Source organism: Cataglyphis hispanica, chromosome 4 (genome assembly GCF_021464435.1).
Source record: "Cataglyphis hispanica isolate Lineage 1 chromosome 4, ULB_Chis1_1.0, whole genome shotgun sequence".
In the NCBI taxonomy this organism is placed as follows: domain Eukaryota; kingdom Metazoa; phylum Arthropoda; class Insecta; order Hymenoptera; family Formicidae; genus Cataglyphis; species Cataglyphis hispanica.
In genome coordinates this window covers 3,140,612-3,163,843 of record NC_065957.1, presented here as the reverse complement: position 1 = coordinate 3,163,843, position 23,232 = coordinate 3,140,612, and the positions used below count along the sequence as shown (strand labels likewise).

General features: G+C 36.8%; 1 protein-coding gene across 7 annotated transcripts in view; it reads left to right on the top strand.

The window, feature by feature from the left end:
* Positions 1-838: 838 nt before the first annotated feature.
* The window catches only part of LOC126848662 (uncharacterized), a 41,975-nt gene continuing 19,581 nt past the window's right edge, over positions 839-23,232 (top strand). Inside the window, exons 1-3 of one of the 7 annotated variants that reach the window (XM_050589707.1) lie at positions 839-939; positions 1,070-1,275; positions 3,927-4,411. In XM_050589707.1, the coding sequence (XP_050445664.1) occupies positions 4,099-4,411 (313 nt within the window). In that variant the 5' untranslated portion in view covers positions 839-939; positions 1,070-1,275; positions 3,927-4,098. Of the gene's footprint in view, positions 1,276-3,818; positions 3,834-3,926; positions 4,412-23,232 lie in introns of those variants that run through there. The other 6 variants (XM_050589712.1, XM_050589711.1, XM_050589710.1 and 3 more) reach the window with 6 other exon arrangements.

Genomic DNA, 23,232 nt, shown 5'->3' with positions numbered 1-23,232 from the left:
TTGGTCGGCGAGAAATTCAGCACGGTGCGAAAAATGGCATGGCTATGATCTTGGCATCCCAGTTTGTGAGTTCGTCAAGGTGTACGAAGGTCACACCGTTACCGGTCACGGATATACTGCATAAAACGTGAAATTTCAAATTACGGGGTAGCAATGCCCAGTAATTGCTTGCGCACATTGCGTAATACGTAATTATTAATTATGCAGGCAAATATCGCGCTCGCGATTGGCGCTGTCGACTTTTGTAAATCAGTTTGAAAGAAATATTGTACAGATTAAAAAAATAGAATAAATCTGGATCGCACAAGCATTCAAAAAATTTGTACGGTCTCACGAGATTCTAGAACATAATAATATCAAATGATATATATAATTTAACACAAATATATTATATTCCATACAGCGCACGTTGTCAAAGCTTGTAATATATTTATAAAAATTAATATTCTATAATTTAATTTCAAAAAATAAAAAATTTTTATATTTAAAAATGACTACGTATATAAATTTTCTCTTTTACATCAAACGTAAATTCTCTAATTGTCACATTGAAATAATTCATTTCATCGGAAATGCATGAATTTTACGCAAATATATATCGTGAAATTGCAGTGCGGAAACGGAAGTTCCAAACTGATCGAGGAAAGGAGTCGCAGAATCGCGGGAGAAAAAATGAAAGAAAAATCTTGACGACTCGGGGAGAGATTCCCGAGAGCACTGCGAGCCTGCGCGATACAGTTTATTTGAACTGGGGATCCCGAAGTGGGGAGACACGGCTCGACGTTAGTGCTCCGCCGCGTCTCTACGGTTTGCGAGCTTTTAGTCGCGCGATCTCGTCCGCAGCGTCGGGGCGCTCCTCGTCGCGCGCTTCTCTCGCAGCTACGCCTCGATCGATCGATCGATCGATCGCTCGGTCAATGCCGGTTCGACCGTGTCGTGGTACTTTGGATCTTTCGAGAAGAGTCGAATTGCTTATGAAAATTTTCGTCGATTCGAGTCATCGAAAGTCATGTGGGATCGCATTTAAATCGCGAGGAAATTCAACGAATAACTATATTTTTTATTTTAGCGTTGTTCCTATCAGTTGTTTGAGGTGTTCCCATAATATTTTTATGAAGGTACAGATTTGTGTCGCGATCTCGATACGTGCATCAATTTTAATTGCACGCACGAGTGAAAAAAAGAAAGAAACACATAAGTGAGTCAAATGTCTTGTATGAGCACTTTTAATAGATTTTTAAAAGAAGTTTTCATTGAGTTTAGATGATCGACGAGGTGAGTGATAAGGATAATCACAGTGCCATTCACTGTGTCATCAAATCTATTTCGAATAACGCGATCGTGCTCCGAAAATCGTGAAGCTAATGGATATACAGCATTGATATGGATTATAATATTTAAAGTGGCCTTTGTTTATCATTATTATAACTTTTGTTTGTGTATTCAAACGCGGAATAATAAGAGGATACGGATAGAAAATATATATTATAGCACTATAATTTTAATCTTTTACAGAAGATTATATATTGCATGCTTTTATATATATATTTATATATATATATATATATATATATAAAAGCATATATATATATATATATATATATATATATATATATTGTAGGCTCTAATAAAATTTAGCAAAAATATATATATATATATATATATATATATATATATATATATTGCTAAATTTTATTAGAGCCTGCAATGTAGAATATAAATTATGATTCTTGAAATTATCGGCATTCGATGTACCTTGCAAGCGTGCAAAACATAATAACTATCGATAATCTTCAATATTAAATTCGAACTTTCACCGTGTTAAAGTAGACTCGTGTTATTATTTTATCTAAATTAAATTAATGATTAAAATTCCCTGCTTTGTTCCTGATACTTAATTAATCATTGTATCGTTAGAAAGTTGCACGTAATGCAGAAACTTTCATAAGCTCGATTAAAATCGCTGCCAGGATTACGTGCTTGGCGGCACGATAAGTCTTCTGTAGGAAAATTACATCAGGAATGTCTGCAGTAACCTCGCGTGGAAAACACAAAACATTTTCAGCTTAGAATAGACGCTAATGGGCGAATTGCTAAATCTACACTTTCACTTCGCACGATCTATTATGGGCACGAATGCGATGAGACTTTTTAGCTTAACATGAATGTAACTTAATTATCTGATATCGAGAATTCTCGCAATTCGTTTCTTGTCGGTTTATTACTTATATTACGTTCGACAAAGTGACACACTTTGACATTTGATGGCTGTCACACGTGATGAATGTCATCTTTAAATAGCGGGCAAGAATAAAAGACGGAGAGTGAAATCGAAAAGTCTTGAAAAGAAAAAAGACGCTCCGCCACAGTCACTTCAAGTCGCGAGTCTCTTTGAAAGTTTTGGTCGAGACACAATTGCTCGTTGCACACGCATGTGTATAGCAGGAAGGAGATACGCGATTTCTGAAAAAGATCGTACGTACAAACAGAATAGCAAGTATTCGCTTGTGTATAGGACGCATACTAACGCAAAAGATACGCGTAGGACGGGCAAACGTAAAAAACGCGAGCATGAGAAAAACGAAGCTTTATTAAGATGCGTCACAGTCAGCTGTCGTAATAATTCACGATACCTTCTCGTCACGATCGCTTTAGTCGCAGGTAATTAAAACTCCATTACATGGCGATTACAGAAGTTTCGCGAATGAAACATTCTGTTGCGAATAACGAGGAAGAAGCCGCGAGTTTACAAAAAAGAATTCCCCATCTCATGTGTATTCATGACCGGAACCGCGGATAATGCCCAGAGTCTCCGCGCGCATCATATCTTACATATGTGGAATATTAATTCTCGTCATTCGTATGCGATGTACATAGTATCGCTGCGAAGCCGAGGAATGTCACAGGTGCAAGTCACCCAAGAAAGTGCATTATGGACTGCGTATGACAGCGAGCATGAATAAATTATATTCTACGTCGCTCTAGGAGATTCTAATAGACACAAATCATCGTCTCTAATTATGTGAAAATCCTAAGAATACAGAATCGAAAGATAAATCGGATTAGAAATGAAAACTTATAATCGAGAAAAAATATAAGATTAAACATATTAAGAATAATTTTTTAGAGGCGCGACTACAACAGAATTAATAAAATAGATGTTGGAGCAAAAATATAATTATTGAATAAAATTTTTGTAATTATTAATTAAAGATTAAGAAAATATTTATGGTTGTGGTATGCAGTAATATTTAATATAATCGGTCATTCATTATTGTATTATCTTTTCTTTGCTATAACTATGTCGCATTTCTGTTGCCACTTCAAAGGTGATATTTCGCAAGTAGCACAGCCGTTTCATCATTCTGCTCACGTTTCTTCGCAGCATAGAGTCGCTCATCCGAAAGGCAAACACCAGTGGCGACGCACTGGTATGCTATGGGAGATATATAATCATCGTCATAAATTCATCATCATCATCACCATCATCGTCAAGGTGCCCAAAGTGTAATCATTCATTAGCTTGCGCGGTTCGCTGTGCATCAAGGCTGTCATGCCTCGCGAAAAGACGAATTCCATTGGGGGTGGTTGAGGTAGCGGAGAATGAGGGAAGGCGAGGAGCAAAGAGAGAGGAATGCACTTTGTATTCCGACATCGCTGGGTGCATATATACGAGCAGGAAGCCAGCTGGTTGCTCGTGTTATTGCGAGAATCGTTCCTTCCGCTATTAATTTCTTGGAGCTTATTCATTATAAATCTTTCTAGATGACAGTGACTGTTTCAAAAACGACTAAAACATTTTCCCTTACATTATACATTCGAGGGATTTTAATGTAATTATTTTTAGATAAATCAATTTATAATTCTATTAAAAAGATTTTTTAAATAAATAAATCTCTAAACAAATGATATATCAACAATCTTAGGCAGTGGTACGTGTCTTCATCGAGCATGCGGACAAAAGATCATTTGATTTAATCACTTTGGGACATTTTAAAAATCAGATGCGGCAACGTGAAATGCATACCGCGCACACCGGAATGTAAAAGAGACCGCGAGAAGATTTGATACAAGACACTGTGTAAAGACTGTGCCGCGATGTCATCGAGTGGTGAATTTTCGACTCTGTCGAGCGGCGAAGCCACCGGAACCGGCGAGGACTCGTTGCCCAGCTCGAGAGAAGCAACCGCCGAGGCCGCAGGTTCCGGCGGCGGCTTCATGCCGCTGCGCGAGTTCCTGGACAGATTCTCACTGCCGAGAGTGGTCAGGGTCGAAGGTGCCGGTGGAAGGCCGATATTGCTGTACAAGCAACAGCAGAAATCACTCAGAGTCACAGCTACGCTACTGATGCATCGTTATCGTCACGACGTCAAAGTGGGACCGGAAATAGTCATCCCGGAAGGTTACCCCGGTAAGTTCAGCTTCAGATATTATACTCTATATTTCCTTACACTAATAAGACATGGACTTGGCAAAATTTTTCTCCAAGCAAACATTTCATAAAATATGACGTCACATAAAATTGACTTACAATATATGTGCGTATAATTTTATGAAAAAAAAATATATATTTTTAATAATTATAATTTCTTTCATTTGCTCTAGTCACCATAAAATTTTTGAAAGACAAATGTTTATTCGTTAATAAAGATATTGTGAAAATAAAATTTAATATTTTATATTTCTAAAACAGATGATTAAAAAAGATAAATTTTTAATGAAAAACATAATTAACAAATCGCTTAAAGCCGTATATGAAATTAATTACCCATCGCATTCCAGTCTTTGACTCGACATATCGATCATGTCGTGCACGATGATCGATTATGCTCGCGGAATTGTATCGGAAATTCGATCTGGAATTAAAACGATTGCGGTGCGTTGCGTAAGAATATACGTGTACGCGATTACAATCGATGAATTAATTGGAAAGAGATTTCTCCACCAACAACTATAAGAGATTTAAAAACATTTTTATTTCTTCCTAATTAAATCTAGAAATATTATTTTATTGATATATCTGTGATTTATGCCGCTTATGCCGACTTATTTATTCTACATTGATCGCAATCGAACGATATATTGGAAATTATAAATTATATTTTTTATTTATTTTGCGGCTCGAATATCGCTTACGATACATCGACAAGATTTTCTCGAGGATTGAGGAAGCAAACAATGCATGTACAAGTTGGAGTTTATTTATCCACGCCTAGCTGCGTATATATGTAACTAGATTGTAGTAGGTACAGTGATGATTTAACCTAAGCCCACGGAAAGAAAGTAACAAATGATTGTGGGTGGCAGTGGCGGTTTAACAATGAAAGTAAATTTGTACTATGAAAGATGGAGAAACCACACTTAAGTTTGATCAACATAGAGACGCAAATATACGATATAAAATCAAGAAAAACATATTACAAAATAATAATCTTTTCCAAAAAAATATTAAACAAAAAATATTAAAAAAAAAAAACGCGAAAGATTCATTTCTAAGCTGATAGATATTTTGTCATAAACAATTTGCAAAGTACGATAATGTGGCGTTGTGATGATTTAGCAAGAATTATAGAAAATGTTTCAATTTCCCCGACACTGCATGTATCTACACATATTATTACATCTGTCACAACGATTTCTCACGAGTGTAATCGCGCTTGCGAGCGTGTCAGTGTGCTTTCTCGGCGTCGGTTTGTAGCTCTCGCTAGCAAGGAATAGGAATGAACGAGCAAAGCGAGTATCGGCCTATAAATAGTAAACGAAAGTATGAGGTAACGCGTGAGGTAGAGCGTGCCGTGAATTATAATTTAATATCGTCCTAGTAATACTTCAAGCGTGGTCTACGCTCGTAGAAAGGTTCGTCGTACAAATCTCGCTATGATTCTTCACTCAACGCTGGCCAACGAAATAGGCAGTACAACAAGGAAAAAAATCTAATCTTGATTCGCGCGAAAAGAGAAAGAGGAAAACGCGCGATAGGAGAGACGAGCAATATTATTATTCAGTTACGTTTAGTGCGGGTAGGTGGTCAGTGACATACGATCGTGAATAATACCCCGTTTATGCATTAGCATAATGTTGACTTTTTTCAATGAAGCTGTATGAATTACAAATGTACAAACGTCGGACTAGCGTGGGACGAAATTACGTCGTCGAACATGAAGATTCACGCTCGTGCGAGAAAGTAAAGATTGAAATACTAACAATCGGATAATAAATAAAACAATAGAAAAAAATGTCAAATATTGCAAGATGCACAAAGTAATAATCCAAATAATTGTATCCTCAAATATTTTTTGTTTTATATTTTTATATTTTAACTGGAACGTTTTATGACGTCTTTCATTCTTTTTTTAATTTAAAATTTTATATCATTTTGTAATTATATTTTCCGCGTTCATCATGTGTTCAGTTACAATTGCTCGCTAACGAAGTCCGCTCCTAATCCCGATGCAACTCCGTCTGTTGCACGTTATCTTGCATTCATGTCAAGGCATTGGTCAATGCGTTGGACGGATTAATCGTTAGATGACCATGAATGCATACGCGTGAGCGCTTAATCGTGCGCGGATTACACGAAAGTATAATCAGTTGCATGAGAATGATTTTTCTTGAAAACTAAACCTACAAGTTTTGAATTTACAACTCGCAAGATATTTCTTGCTGACAGAGCACGATCTTTACTCCGCAAGGATTTAATTTCCTTTTACTTTATTTGTCGTTAAAGAAGCTCCAACTTTATATTTATCATTTTATATAATATTTTCTCTTATACAAATATTTATTTACCTTCAATCACATGTTTGTATATTTTATCATGAGCGACGATGTACTAGAAATGAATGAATAGAATGATCAATTTCCATGTTTCCGCCTAGCATCGCCAACATACATAGACCTTTCCTTACGTTTCCCCAAAGTGTATGTCGCTTCTCACATATTAGACTTTGATAATGAGTATTTATGTATATGGGAGAAGATACCAGTTTGGTATAAGCAGTAAGTTCGACATTACGTCTCTTTCATTCAGCCATCGTTCTTATTATTGAAATTTACACAAGCGGGATAGTGGCGTAATGTTGTCGCAACATCTGGTATTATCTTGGTGCAATTTTATTAGTGTTTTTTTTTTTTTTTTTCTTTTAGGAGAGGATTTCCCCGAGGAGAGTCAGACCACGACTAAACCCCTTTGACCTTTCGTTTAGAATCATTTTCTTTCACGTTGTACCGGACGGAATTGTCTATCTACTGTTCAGACTTGACTTTATTGCTATTAGCGCTCGTGTAAAAATCGCTCGACGGAAAGAGGAAAAGGGATGTATCTATACAGTCGCTGTGAAAGCGCGCTCGTGATTTCGCCGAGACGTGGGAGTGCCACTTCAAAAAAACTATCGGATCGATTACAATTCCGGTGGTCGGTCCGAACAAAACGATGATTTTATCGATCAAACTTATAACACAATATCTCTTTTTCTTGTGAAAAAATTTAAATCGATTTATTCTTTCGTCCCAAGCGATTGAAGCTACAAGATTGCTTCATTAAATATCTCGAGATTTTGATATTTTATTTTAGAGCAAACTCGATAATTTCTCTTGAGCAACCGATAATAAAAGTGAGCAACCTATAATGAAAAAATGTAACTTTCTTTCTAAGTTTAGTTCTTTTTAAATGATAATATATTTATATAAAATCAATTACGCATAAATTGTTTTTTGAAAAGTATTCATTTACATATGATATATAATTAAAATTTATTTTTTTGAATAATTTTTCACATATTGCGCCTTTTTTCCCATAAATTTTCATCAGATGACTTTACGTTTGAATATCTTAATAACGCGGACTTAACGAGTTTACGCAGCTCGAAGCCACCTTTGCATGATAATTAAACGCGTCTCGATAAGTAATAAAGAAAGATATGCTCCATCGCGAAACGCTAGAAATAGTTCATAGTACCCTTGGTCGTGGATCATTCATCATGAACAGCGATTACATGCAACCTTGCACAGCCTCGAGCGCGATTTAAGTCACTCGGAGTGTCGGAGTTCAGTAGTGGGTGAAGAAGAATGCTCAATGTTAAACGCTGTCGGGCGGAAGTGGCGATCGCGCTATTTCTATGCATAACCCTGGTTGATTTACAACCAGAAATACGTTGCGCGCGCGAGATTATACGGCCTGTTCCGTGGATCTCGAATCCGTTGTTTGTTGTATCCTGCGCTGCTCTCTCACCTATACGTCTTTCATGCGCTTCTAGATTTACATAAATCACGAAACCGTGAAGGAGATGCGAAAATCAAAACTTCAATACTGCCGATATTAAGCGCTCGAGGCGTATTTCGTGCCTTTTACGATCGCGAACTGCGTAAAATTCTTCTCGACACGAAGACGATTATTTCTCTGGCAAGCTGCAAGGAAGTCATCGGAATAATGCGGCATATGGAAAATGCGTTTTATAGCGAAAATAAACTCCAAGCTTTACTGATTTTATTTCTGCTGTATAAAAATATGCATTCAAATATATAATAAATATATTGTAATTGCAAAATTCATTAATGAAGCGTTAACTGTTCGATGTTGCATCTATTAATTTGTCATTTCAAGTTCCATCGGGTTTAAATCGGGTTTAAATAGTCGATATTGCATGTAAATGTACACGTGGCGAGAGTAATCGCCATGATTTTTTGTCAATTAGCGTATTAATGGATAGCGAGGAATACAAACTTCCGCGATTGCTAGGTATTATACGACGAGATTATAATAAAGGCTGTGAAAAACTCGAAGGCACATTAATTTTAGTTTACCTACATCTCACATTAGTGTCCTTTGATAACAGTCTTGGGGGGCTATTGAGAATTCTCGTTTGTTTAGTCTTTACGCGAAACGAAATATCGTATGAATCGCGTGGATCTTCCGAACGATATAAACTATTGTAATCTACATTGTTAAAACTTGCAAGAGAACTGAAACTTAAAAAATCATTCAGAAAACAAAGTAACAAAGAAATATATGAATATATTATTAGTAATTAGATTAATTGTATCTTTTTCACTTTTGACTTTCAATTTTTTTTATACAAAGTTTACCAAAGTTTTTGTTCACCAACACAATCTCATGCATTTTATCTCCTTGAATACCGGATATGATTGTAAATCGAATAGAGAAAAATTTAAACGCGGGTTAATTGTCGCTTACGTGTATCTCGCATTAGTCGTACTCCGATAAGCACTTTGCGTTCGTCTCACAATGTGCATCCGAATGAAGAAGAGCTTTTAAATCTATATAGGATCTTCTAAGCAATTTCAACCTGGATATCTCGCGGGCGTGTTACCTCGTTAAAAGACAATACGCGTCCATGCCTCTGTGCCCACTTTGATTCGCCGACATCACGCGTTTGCAATTGTATTATTCCACATAAAGTATATCATTAATTTTTTCAGAAATTAATTGCGCTTTTGATTCTTACAAATCAAAAGACAGAAGAAATTGCGGACAAAAGTTTTCTGACACGCAACGACGTATTTTATTATCCGATTCCGCGAGGGGGAATATAACTGACTTCTTTATAGTTTTTCACGAGCGCTTTAGCATCGCTAATATCCGCAAATTATTCCAATATTTTTTCAAACGACATATCGTTGCCAAGTCGCGGTCGACACCGCGGGCGGTTTATGCGCGATTGCATGTTCACAGATTATAGTTTTAATTACCCTAATCGTTGTCCATGAAGATAGCACTTTAGTGCCTTCGTTGCATTTTATGACGTTTAGTTAGCCACAATTTGTAAGAGTCGGATACGGACTAAAATATATTCTTTACTCATAATCCACTCGCCTGTTTATTATCTTACGAAATGTATGATTTTAATCCCGCAGTCGGATATATTCATCCATAGCGTCATCGCCTTATACGACGTAACAACTTTGAAATGTCTTACATATCGGGACAGAGTTCAAGGTACAAGTGTAAACACCGGTTTGAAAGGAGATAGGCGCATAGTAAGTCCGTTTGAATGTGTACATAATGCACAAGTCGAGAATCACGTTATTAAGAAAATCGAGCGGTAATTCTTAGAACGTACAATACCTACGCGTGACAATTAGGCCTTGAAACACATTCCGTGATTGATTAATATATTAATGTATTCATTGTTTCTATTCATTTATGATAAATAAATTTTATTGTGAGATATGTGAGTCAAAAATCACTAATCACATGTATAATATTCATCAAACTTAATCAGTCATTTCAAAAATTGAATTTTTGAATAAATTTTCAAGTTAATTCGCGTCACCACGTTTTCGTCTTCCTACGAGATGTTAGCGTAAAAATTTTGAAGATGAATAGCCATATTCTTCGTCGATACAAAAGCCTTCTTTTATGCTGCATTCTTTATGCAAAGGCGCAAAAAGAAGCTTTCCTACATGGATTCTCACAAACAAACGGCACTGAATTAGCGCGACACGGTGCGCGCGCTAATATCGAGTCTGCATTCATCGTTCGGTAAATGAATTACTGTGTCGAGCAGACAGGAGGCACGGCAATGTGTTACGCAACACGACGAATCATTCCGACTTCTTAGAATTTTATAATTTGCAGGACTCACGCCTTGGACCCTCTCAGCGATTGCCTTTCATAATCGATTTTAATATAGCCACACCCATGAAATTTTAATGAGCCAATCGTCTCGGTATATAAAACCGATTTTCGACACCGAGAACGACAGAGTCTTTCGCAATATTTTAATTTTCGATCAATACCGTGAAGCTTATAAATTTATCTACCTAGATCCGCGCAAATCTCGTTTAAGCTGAAAATCAATAAGTAGGTCACATGCATTTAATTAAGAAAATTTTTACGTGAAAAAAAAAAAAATGTAAAAAGAGTTTTTTTTTTTTTTTTTGCTCAAGGCTTTTGCAAAGGAAAACTCGTCTTGATCTTGACTGATCGTCGAAAGCGTGTGTTTTTCATTAACTAAACATTCATTTCGAGACATGATAACACATATTTGCCGGGCGCAATAAATCTCCCTCCCTTCTCGTTACGAGGAATGTGTATTTGTAACGAGTGCTCCCGAAGGAACGATTAAATCTTAGCTTCCGACGATGAAGTACTCAACCGCGACTTGATATCACGTGTTCTTACTGTGAAATTGGAGCGATCTTCCTCGCAGCAGGAAGAAGAATCAAAGTAGAAATCCTGTTAACCCCACGTGCATCCCGCAGATTACTACTCTAGCGAGAAGGCCTTCACCACTACAAACGAATGGGGCCCCGTATTTAGAAAAATTACGAGTGCACGCGTCGGCTGTAATCCAGAAATAATTCTCCATCCTTCACGATGCTGTGCTCTTCGTACAACATTTTATCTCTGAATATCATTTTATTCTTTTGCGAAATACAAGCTTCCCGCAAGGAGATCAAATTTCAAAAAGTCCACGTATTGCTTTATATATTCAAATTATTTAATTTGAATTTATTTCGTAAATAATGAATTTAATGTATTTTTTTCTGTTCCCTTGAATTACTTTAATTAACGCACGAATTTACTAAAATGTACATAGACATAATATATAATGCAATATAAAAATATTATATTTATCTGAAAAAATGTTACGATTAAATTGATATAATATTTAATCCTTTTTCCGCGCGTGAGTGTGTGTGTGTGTGTATGTGCCATCAAAATTATTCGAAAAAGTGCTATGAAGCGTAAAGTCGACGTTACCTCTGCAATCGAAGCGCAGTTTTCGTATGAGCATTCGTTCGTAAATACATGTTTCGCGAACTGCGCTAATATTCCAGATACAAGCTTCAGTGAAATGACTAGCGCATAATTTCTGTCGAGAGAACGGAGAAAAAAAAAAAGGAACGTTACCTCCGCGCGCGCGCGCGCGTGATAACACACATCCCGGTAGAGAAAGAGTGGGAAAGAGAAGAGCGGCTTGGAAAATCGCGGTTCCTGTTAACCCCGTGCGCGCGCGTGCACATCTCGTCCCGAGATTGCTACCCTTACGTACGCGAGCGCACATTCGCGATTCCGCTACGGAGCGGAGAGCCCCGCACTTTCTCTGGCTTCTCGCTGGCTCACCAAGACATACACTGTAATCCCGGGATAATTCTCGACGTATCCGCGTTATATAGCCGCGGTATTCGCCGCAGATGTAAATACCCGCGGGCCAGCCGGGAGCCCCACAGGTATTAAACATACGTTCGCCGGGTACTCGACAAATTGCTCGCATGAACCAGAATAATTAGCATCCCTAGCCTCCGGTGGTGTATGCCTACTCGCGTTGCACTCCTCTCTCACTATCTCGTTCTCCTCGCGTATTCTTTTCTTCTCTCTCCTTTCCCCATATCTCTTCAGCAACTCTACCGCTTGAATCAGGCTTGCACGTTCTGGGGAATGCCCAGAACAGAACGAGCGTGTCTCTTCTTCTCTCGCTTGCAGATGCCGCAGTTATTTCTCTCTCTCTCTCTCTCTCTCCTTCTTTCTTTCTCTGTTTTCTCTCTCTTTGTCCGTCTCATTGTGACGATACACCACGTTCCGTGGTTGCGTTTAATCAGCCCTGTTGACTTGATGCGCGCTGCTATACTGTCCAGCCTCTGCTGTGCGCGTCGGCCGATGCGGCTGCTTAAGAATGTAATTTAATATGCGACGTTACACACCGCGGGCCCTGCCGTGTCATATTTATAGGTATTTATGCATCAGCTTCGCGAGCACGTTTGTGCCGCGCGCTGTGCGCATGGTACGCGCACAGTCCGCGAGCCCATTGAAATTATCTCCCGAAGAGAGAGAAGGAGGAACGTATCGCACCGTGCGCGCGTATTCACAACACTCATACTACTCTCTCGAGCGTACGTAGGAGGAATTTATCGTTATTTATCGCCGGTTAAAACCCTACGCGCCGATTCTCTTTTTGTGACGTTTCGCGCAGCTCGATCAGAAAAAAAGAAAGAGAGAGAGAGAGAGAGAGAGAAAAACTCACTGCCGCTGCACCTGCTGTTAGCATAATTTATTCCCATCCATCGTTCGCTGCATTCAACCTTATACAACAATCTCAAAAACGTGGCTCTATTTTTCAAGAGAATCAAGTCCCGATGCCTTTTACTCTCGATTTCGTTTCGTTTATATTATACATATGTATAAATACATATACGTAGCACAAGAGAAATCTTAGAAGACTGACATTGGAAATTAGCATATAAAATGATAAACATTGCAAGTCACATTTTCTATGAATGCAGCATCAATATGTCTATATGATTTAATATTAATTATTATATCATCAGGATATACGTATATACTAAAAGTCTGTCGTAATAACCACAGAATTTCATCTTGAGATTAAATGAGATTAAATATATTAAAATTTTAAAATATTCACATCCGTGTAAAAGCTTATGAGAAAGAGAGAGAAAGAAAGAAAAAAAATCTATATAATAAAATGTAACATGTAATAAATCTCTAATTAAAGTGTCGAACAATTTTCTACCTATATTTTCACAACTTTATCTATTATATCTAATACACATAATTATGATTTATTACTGCCCAAGTTATAAATAGAAAAACATTGTATTATAAGCGGAATATTTCGTTATAATATAATGCAATTTAATAATCTAATATATATAGAAACTAATATCTCGAGCTGCATTTAACGACATTCAGATATCTCTTTGAGATATCTGATGATAGAATAGAAAATCTAATTTTTATAGCCGCATATATCAAGCTATACTTATATCTTGATCGACACACGTGCATGAAAATGAGGATGCAATCACGGCGCAATTACGTGCATCTTATGATGCACGATGACGCGGTGTCAGGTGTCGTAAGAGATACGAGCACGAGGTCTCGCTATTATTATAACCATTCCCTTTTCTGGAATGGCGGGGGCGCGAACATATATCGGCATCGATACATTATGTAAGAGCTTCTTTCTCGATTAAACAATCCTCCCCTCCCCTTCCCCTCTTACCTTTAGCATTGATCGACGTGGGCGTTAAGACAGACACGTGCTGCCGAGTGAATACTAATATAAATCTTGAGCGGAGAGGACAACCCCGACAAAATTATTCGAAAATATATCTCACAAATATAAACGTGATAAATTGTTTGGATTTAAAGTTTAGATTTTCGCTTTTTGAGAATAGATAAAATTTATTTCATTATAATCTCGTTTATAAATACTCGTTGAAATACTATCATGAAAATGAATTAGATCGCTCACGATATCGTTTCAATGTCGTCGCGTATCATTTATAAAATAACACATTTGTATCGTGTGTATGCAACAAACACCTTTCGCGCAGAAACACGCGGACGCGTCTCGAGCAATATAATTTCCAGCATTTTCCGCGCGTTTTCCTCAGCGCCGGGCAGATTCACGGCGACGACGCGTCGCCGCCGCCGGCGAAACGCCCTAATGATGCGCTATGCATGCGCGTGTGCATTCATCGTAGTCCTGATCCTGTACACAGTGTGTAATATCATCGAAGTGTCGAACCGTGGCGAATAATATCGCTAGCGCTAAGAGAATCCTTCCCGTTAGTTAACTCGCGTGTCCACTTTACTCTCAGAGATTCTTGATAGTACAACTATGGGTATGGAAATGAAAACGTTTATCAATTGCCAGATTAGAAATCTCTATGACATTCGTAATCATTTCTGGGATACGTTAATAATTTTCCAATATTTCTAGTATTGTAGAATATTATAAAATGAATATTTTTTAGTATGAAATATTTTTGAGTATGAAATTTCTATTTTAAAAAGAAATATTTTATTTTATCTATATATATATATCTGCTATATTATGTATATATTGTAATTATTATATATAATTTTTATATTATTTTTGTATAAAAAATTACAATCAAAAAATTATTTAAACATATTTCTTTATTTTATTTTTTAAACACATATTATTCTACTATTTTATTTACAACTTGTATTTTATTTAAAAAGATGATAAAATAAAATATGAGACTATAAAATAAAAGAAAACCTTTATGAGCTAACCCATGATTAACTGTTTCTCGAAGCTATCTGCAATTCATGTTTTATTTCAGAAAAAAAGACTCCCTGTCTATGGTAGACAATAAACACTCGAGGATATTGTTACTACTCGCTTGCCAAAAGGCAAGATAGGCAATTTATAGTTAACGTCAGCAGCGTAGGAAAAGGCGCGGCGAGACGCGCGTAGAGGACGTTCGATTCGAGGCCGAGATTGCCAGCTGAGCCTTGAGGCGCGATCGTAACTCATAATTGATGAGCGGCGCGTCGAGGATCCAGATCTTCGTGGATCGACATTGCCCGGAAAAAATCGCCTGGGTTGAGAATAGCGCGCGTGCCCCCTCGCCCATGATGACTTTATAATGTCGTATCGAGGCGGCCCCGGCCAATTATTATCCGTTTCGGTCCGCACTTTTCCGCATCGACGTGGACGGCAACGCTCGCGGCGGCGGCCTTAATTACAAGGATACCCCGAGACAGAGAGGGAGACCCGGCGCGCGAAGTCTCGAGCGCATATTGTCGTTACATCGCGAGGGATTACGTTGCAAATCCGCGCTACGTCGATCCGGCCGGAGAGTGATCCGCCGTCAGTCGTAAACACGGCTGCGTTATTGCAGTCGTAAAGGGGATACGATCGAGAACGTAAGTTTCTCGCCGGTCGTATTTCTCGAGATTTCCGATGAATCGCTATAAAACAAAATCTTATCGCTCTATCACTGTCTGTCTCTCTTGGGATTATCAACCTGAAGTCGAAAATCGATGGATAAAGAATATTCTTTACATATTTCTTTACCCATCCTTTTCCGATTACATACATGTATATATACTTGATATTTATTATTTATTATTAAATCTGAAGAGGAAATTTCTCGCGATTCCATTATACGAGAGAATTTTAGAATAGATCGTTTTCCAATTTTTTTATAAACACGTTGGACTGTTTGAGCACCTGCAGTTTTACCGATGACAACACCGCGAAATTATCGCGAAATGTATTCAAGAATCATATATACACACGGAGGAAAATAATATTACGCCTCTTCTCTTTCTCTCTCGCGTGGGACGCATGGAACAGTTGTATAAAATCGCCAGCGGTCTTATCTCGCACTGACACCTTGTCTTATCGGTCGGACTATTGAAATTTTCAATGCGGCCTATTCGTAGAATCAAATGTCGTGCGTGGGCTTACATCTTTTTCTGGCTTTGTCAGTCTCATATTATTATATCATTAATCATTAATGTTAATCTATAGTTATATTGGCTGAAGAAAAAAAAACATCACATTCGAACCTTGTCTATCGCGAATAGCTGATCAGGAAAAAAAAAAAAATAGATTGAAAGTACTCTCGAATTGCATTAAATTCTAATTAAGTAAAATAATTGTCCCACTTTATGTGGAGATTTAATTGCAAACTTTCATATTACTAAATGTATCTAATATCACCCGGAATCAATTTAAGTTTCCTACTGTGCAATCGTGCTCATGATAACTGATAACGATAATCGCTTCTTGAAATTCCAAGATAGTTCGATAAATTACTTTGAGATATCAAGAATAATTAAAACCCTGTGGTATGTGCATAGAGGATCATTTGTCAATTAGTTTCAGGAAGCGCGAGCCTCTGCGCCGAGAGGCGAACGACGTTGTTTACCTATTATCAGTATAAAGTTCAGCAGCATTATACTTGTATGTTGTGTCGCGCAATCAGGAAGGATCAAGACCACTACTAACTTCAACTCGACTCTACTTCCGACTTATCGAGAAAAGCAGCGAAATAAAACGCAATCGTTAATGCGATGCAAAAGTTAATGCAATTAACTTAATATGATTATTCATGTAAAGAAATTCTACCCACATAGTGGATCTAGAGAGTCGTTATCAAAAATAATTTTTAAATTATATAATAATGAATTCTAAATTCTAAATTAAAAGTTAAATGTTCTTTTTTAATTTTATAATTATTAATTTTATCAGGTCGCATTGTGTATTGCCTTTAATAATATTAATTTAATAATATTAATAATAATAATTTAATAATAACAATAATACTGTTAATTATTTTGTATGTTAGTGAAATAAAAAAATAATGATTGAAGTGTTTTTGAAATGGACCGAGATCGCCTTCGAGAATCGCAGCGGATGAGTAGAGAATAAACTTGATTTCGTTTATTCAGGTTCAACGGCACCGGAACGTACGTACGACTTGATATAGCGCCACGTGTAATCCGGCATAATCAGGATCGGTTGATCGGCGCGGCTTGGCGCGATGCAGCGCACAGTGATCGTTCTCGAAGTCGTTGATACGAGATGAGTAGCGGTAATGCCGACTTAATGCGATCAAACGAGTCCACCACCGCTGCTACCAGGCCGGTGCTCCGTATAAATGCGCGTCCGCGCGATTATACCGCTGCTAGGACCGAGATGATGAGACGTGTACGTGTATATACGCGATCGCGTACTTAGCGAGGCAGTCGCGGGTCCGGTGTACCGAGAGCCAACGGTGCTTCCAATCACGTAATCTGACTAATCGTTTCCGGTTTCGTCGGCGCGAACTCGCCTCCAGTATTATAGCCACGCGAGGTAATGTTAGACCATCTCCGCCCGTCCGCTAATGATACGCCTCAATCGTGCATTAGACGTATAAAAGCGAATTTACACGGTTCACTTGTAACGATATCATAGCGGAAGAGTTAGATTCTTTATTAAGTAAACAATGTTCCGGAAAGTTTCATTCGCGAAAAGAATGTGACATGATATAATATTCATCTGGGATAATTATTAAAAAAGTGGTATGCAATATTTATGAAAAAAAAATTAAGCTTCCTACGTTTTGTCATATAAAAATGTACAATTATATATCTAATATAAAAATATACAGTTATAATAAATATAAATTATACGGCGCTGATTTTTATACAAGTTGGCAATCGCTTTCTACAAATTTCTCATCATTTTTTAAATTTATTTAATTTTTAATGGCGAAGAAATTATTCAAGTTCATAAGTTCGTGTTTCTTGAATATCTTTTTGTGAGCCACGTGTATTCATCAAATCGCGTGAGACAGCATTAGATAATTAAACTCAGACAAACAATAAAAAATCTTATATCCACTGCACTCGCTCTTCGAATATATTTTCTCGTGAGAAATGAATTGCGTAAATTTGTCTTAACCCTCGCGGCGGGATGGATCATCCTGAAAACCTACGGCGTAGGTTAAACGGCGCGTTTAACCCCGTCTCGCAGGGGGTCTCTTTCAACATATACACATGGCGAACGAAACACTTACCGTGAAAACGATCGCCCGCAGTGATCTAGCGTCTAGCGCGTTCGGAGAACACGAAGGGACGTAGCTCTTGCGTAGCAAATGATTTTATACATCGATAAAAAGTATTGCGTTTATTTAGCACGAGGATAAAGGAGTATAAAAGGACATTTCTGTGAAATTAGAATATAAAAAATAGTCCAAAGATATAAGGTACCAACTTTGCGTTTTTTCTAATACGATAATTAGCTATAACCTTTTTTTTTTATTCACACAACAAGAACAAATATAAATCCTAACATTTTTCAATAGATCTCTTGTAATACTATCTAGAACTTTAGAAAAAAAAACGTCGAAAATTTAGAAAGAAAATTTTTTGATTAAGAAATTTTAATTTTAGAAATAAAAAATTGCGAAAACTCTTTCAATTTTCATTTTATCATAAGCGTTACAATACTTTTGAAAACTATTCAAAACTCTGAAGAAACATTCAAACACGTTTTTGGAGAACGGTGTCTCGCAATAAACACGAATTATTCTTGAAGTTCTCAATATATCCGGAATTAAAAAAAAAAAGAGTTCTCATAATATTTTGTTTCTAGAATATAAATTTTCAAAGTCCCTAAGTAAAACATTTATTATAAAGATGCTGATAATTATGAAAACAAGTTTTGATTAATTTTGATTAATTTTGAACATTTATAATCTAAGATTTATTGACGGAGAAAATTAGAGTCGACGAATAATAGAAGAAAAACCCCCCGTATAATTACTGTAAAGATCCATATTGAGAAGCTCGAATGTTTTTCGCTTGGTTAACGTTCTATTCCTGATATTACGAGATTGCAAGGTCACGCTGTGCCACAGGTAATAAGGGAAATATACGGACCTGCGATTTTTTCCGGCAAACCGGTCACGAGGATCCCTGAGGGATATGCATTGTGTTGCATTGTCAGAACGGTGCACAAACTCGAGTGCAGATCGCCTGCAAGAGACCACGCGCGCAAACCTTCGAAAGCGAATAAAATGCAGCGGTTAGGCGCTAACAATGCTGGTGGGTATATACCATTCTATTAGTTACCTTCGACTTCGCAACTGACGAAGTATACTAACGCCCGATAACCGCAAAACGACCGCGAATTTCTAACAAACGTTTGCATTAACCCTGAAGATACCGAGGGTATTTTAAAGCGGATATACTCATATATAATCATGTGTTTATGTCAGTATCGGTGCATACATATTAAAAATGCAATAATATACAGGTGTTACAAATAATATCAATAAATCAAATATATATATATATATATATATATATATATATATATAAATTCAAATATGTATATAAATTCTATTTCACGTTTAATAATGTGATATAAATTAATTCAATGCGAAGATCAATATAGCTGAATGATTATGAAAAGCTATAGAATTAAATTTTCAAGATATAAATATGATAATATTAACTTCACACTTTACATATATGTATAATGAAATAAAGCATACATAATATTTACAATTTATAAATTTGATTTTGTCAAAATTTTTTGAATTCTTCGATCGTATCTCTTTAATTAAAAACTAACACATATATTTCTCCGTATTTCGAATATATCAATGTTAATTACAATTGAATAAACAATTACGTTTCTCATCATATAAACGATTCGCATAGTTGTAAACGTGAAATAAAATATAAAAGAGCATGCAAGATGTCATATCATGCAAGATATTCTCCGAAAGGCAGTGCATTAAAGCGAAAAGGAAAGGCGCACCAGATTAGTCAGTAGACAGTGTCGACCGGCCGGCCGGCCTGTCCGGAAGAAATCGAGAGTGGCTCCGAGAGAGCCGGGACAAGGTCGTAATCTCGTGGTTGGAAAGGAGAGAAAGCATGTAGCTCTCTCGATCCCCCGGCGACTTAACTCCTCGAAAGTATTGAACGTTGCGTAACCGCGTTCGATCATCTGACGTAACAAGGCAAGCGATCGAGCAATTGGCTCTATTATTTTTATAATTTGTATCTTGCGAATCGCTTGACGGATTTACAAAGATCATCAATATCGTGAAAGCGCTTGATCGCAATGTTTAAAAAAAAAATATATATATCCATGTCTCGCCACGATAAAATATTTTATATTTTATCAAGATACGAGTACGATAATAAGAAAGAGAGGGAGTGAGAGAGAGGACGAGGGAACTGATGGATGGTCCAGACGATTCACTCTCGCGCGGACGCGAGCGTGGGATGTGGAGGTTAATGACCTGGCATCGCGAGGATCCCGTCAAGGTCGCACCGAGCGGTCGAGCGTCACGAATTTCGCGTGATTATGTGAGCGTGTTGGCTCGTCGAACTGGGAGTGTTAAAAAAAGAAGCATCGATATTTAACATTTATACTCGACCGACAATGAGAGCTAAAATGTGTACACTACTTCCGTAATAATTAAATATTAGATGGTTAAATATTCTATAAAATATGTTTATACGTATTGTTCAAATATATTATACATTAAATTTCTATTGAAATTGTCTCGAATTGTTTTAAAAAGATTTAGATTTGTTATATGGAAAATTAATATTCTATAGTAAATTAAATTTTACAAATAATTTCAAATGTGTACTTTAAATTTAATTATAATAATAGAAATTAAATAGTTTGAGATAACATAATAAATTTGCAAAAATTCATTCTAAACTGATCGAAACAAAATTGACTGAAAAGATGCGAGATACCCTGTGTGTCGACTAGCACAGCATCGCGATTGACAAATGATTGAGTCGATTCAAACGCAAATTACTACTATACGTTCTTGAAGAGCCAGGTGTCTCGAACGTGTCGGATTACGAAGGTCAGGAGCGATGATCGAACGCCAGTTATTTTGTTCAAGGTTTATTCGTTGAATAGAAACGCAAAGTATACGCTGAAACCGCGAATTGTGGCCCCGTCTTATAACGTTAGCCATCATTGATTGATGTATTTTATCAATACTTTCTATAAATAGATAGAATCGTATTCTCTTCTGATATCCAAAAAAAATTTTTTTTTTAAAGAATTTTAAAAAAATCGCTCAATTAAATTATTTAAAAAAAAAAAAATTATTTAACTTTACAAGTTTATCGCAATTATATTTATCATTAATATATTATTAATATATATCTAAATTTTTACAAATGAAAATTTCAATGTATTAATCAGATATTATAAAATTGGAATAATTTTGTTATTCAAATCTTAATTGTGTAAAAAAATACAAAAAATCATTCATAATATCTATCAAAAGTCATGGAAAATTATAATTTAAAGTAAAATTTTTATATCTCGTGATAAAATTTTTAAATATAAAATTTACAATAAATAAAATAATAACATATTCAGAATATATAGAATTATAATATATGTACGAGAGAATTAAAATTATATAAATACAAAATTTATGAAATAATAAATTTTTCGTACATTATCTCTTTGTTAATTTCCACAAATACTCGGAGATTTATAGTTTTAATTTTTTTTTTTTTAACGCACTGCGGGATATGTAATGCATGACGAGATGCAGAAATGATACTGTCCTAATCTGATGCGCGTTTTTGTTAAAATTTATACGTGACTTGCCAATACACCTGTATCTATATCAATACTATTGACTCACCGTTCCCCTTCCTCACGGTAGGTAATCATGACTGCGAATCTCCGTCGAAAATATTCAGTCAAATTATCCAGAATGACTCCAGGATCCAGAAAGTATTCGTAATCCATCGATAAAATAAGCACTCGCGATAAATTTCATATTTTCTCATCATCTCATACGAATTCGGAACTGTGTAGTAATAATTTTCATTACACATACATAAGCATCCAGATCTTTTGTATCTAAAGCAACTTAACGAGTGATTTTTATCCGTACTCGTGACGATAGAATACGACGATGCATCTGTTATACGCGAGAGTTCTGAGACGCGACGATTCCAGGAAAGCGATATCAGAAAAATAATCATGACAATTGGAAACGTCAATCGTTCGTAGCGTCGCATTTACGATAAACAAAAAAAAAAGAACGCAATGTCTTCACGAAAATCGATAAGTTCACTCGAGATGTGACGATTATAACGTTTCCAATTGCCGCGATTATTTTTCAACGCGAAGTTAGTTTCGCGAAGAAGGCGCTTCTCGCGCGCGCCTGATATCGTTTTCCTGGAATCGTCGCGTCTCGGAGCTCTCGCGTATAACAGATGCGTCGTGTTCTATCATCGCAAGTACACATAAAAATCACTCGTCAGATTGCTCTAGATACAAAAGATCCGGATGCGCATCACGTAAGTGTATGGAAGCATTGGACAAATTGAAGCTTCACGTTAATTTACCGAAAAAATAAAGAGCACGTCATTGTTCCGAATTCGCGTTTCGATCGCGAAAATATACGCAACAATATTACACTCATTGCACTACACAATCATATCACACTACATAGTCGTTACACCCTCACGATAATTAGCGATCGATACGAGATCGAAAACAAGCCGCGCATTTTTTCTTCTAATCGCAATAACCGTGAAGAGAGAAATGGAAGCTCCGTTAATCGCATACGTCACACCTAAATTTTCTTCACTCTTCTGTATTCACACGAAACTCGATCGACAGAATGAAAACGATAGCACTCTACATGTATACGCGTAATATACCGCACATATTTGGCCGCGAAAAATACGGGTGATCGAAGGTAAAGGACGACGTATGATTTTACGGAATAACGAGCTTCATGCTCGCGGCAGTGTCCTACGGCGACTGGCGTCCTTCCCCCTCCCCCCCCCCCCCTCTCCCCTCACCACGCGTATTAACCGAAATTACTGCATGTAGGACAACGAAGCGCCGTGATTGGCCGAAATGAAAAGGCGCTTGCTGTCTAGCGTTCAAAGTTGATTTTTGTGGGAAAAGGAGGCTTTCGCAGAAC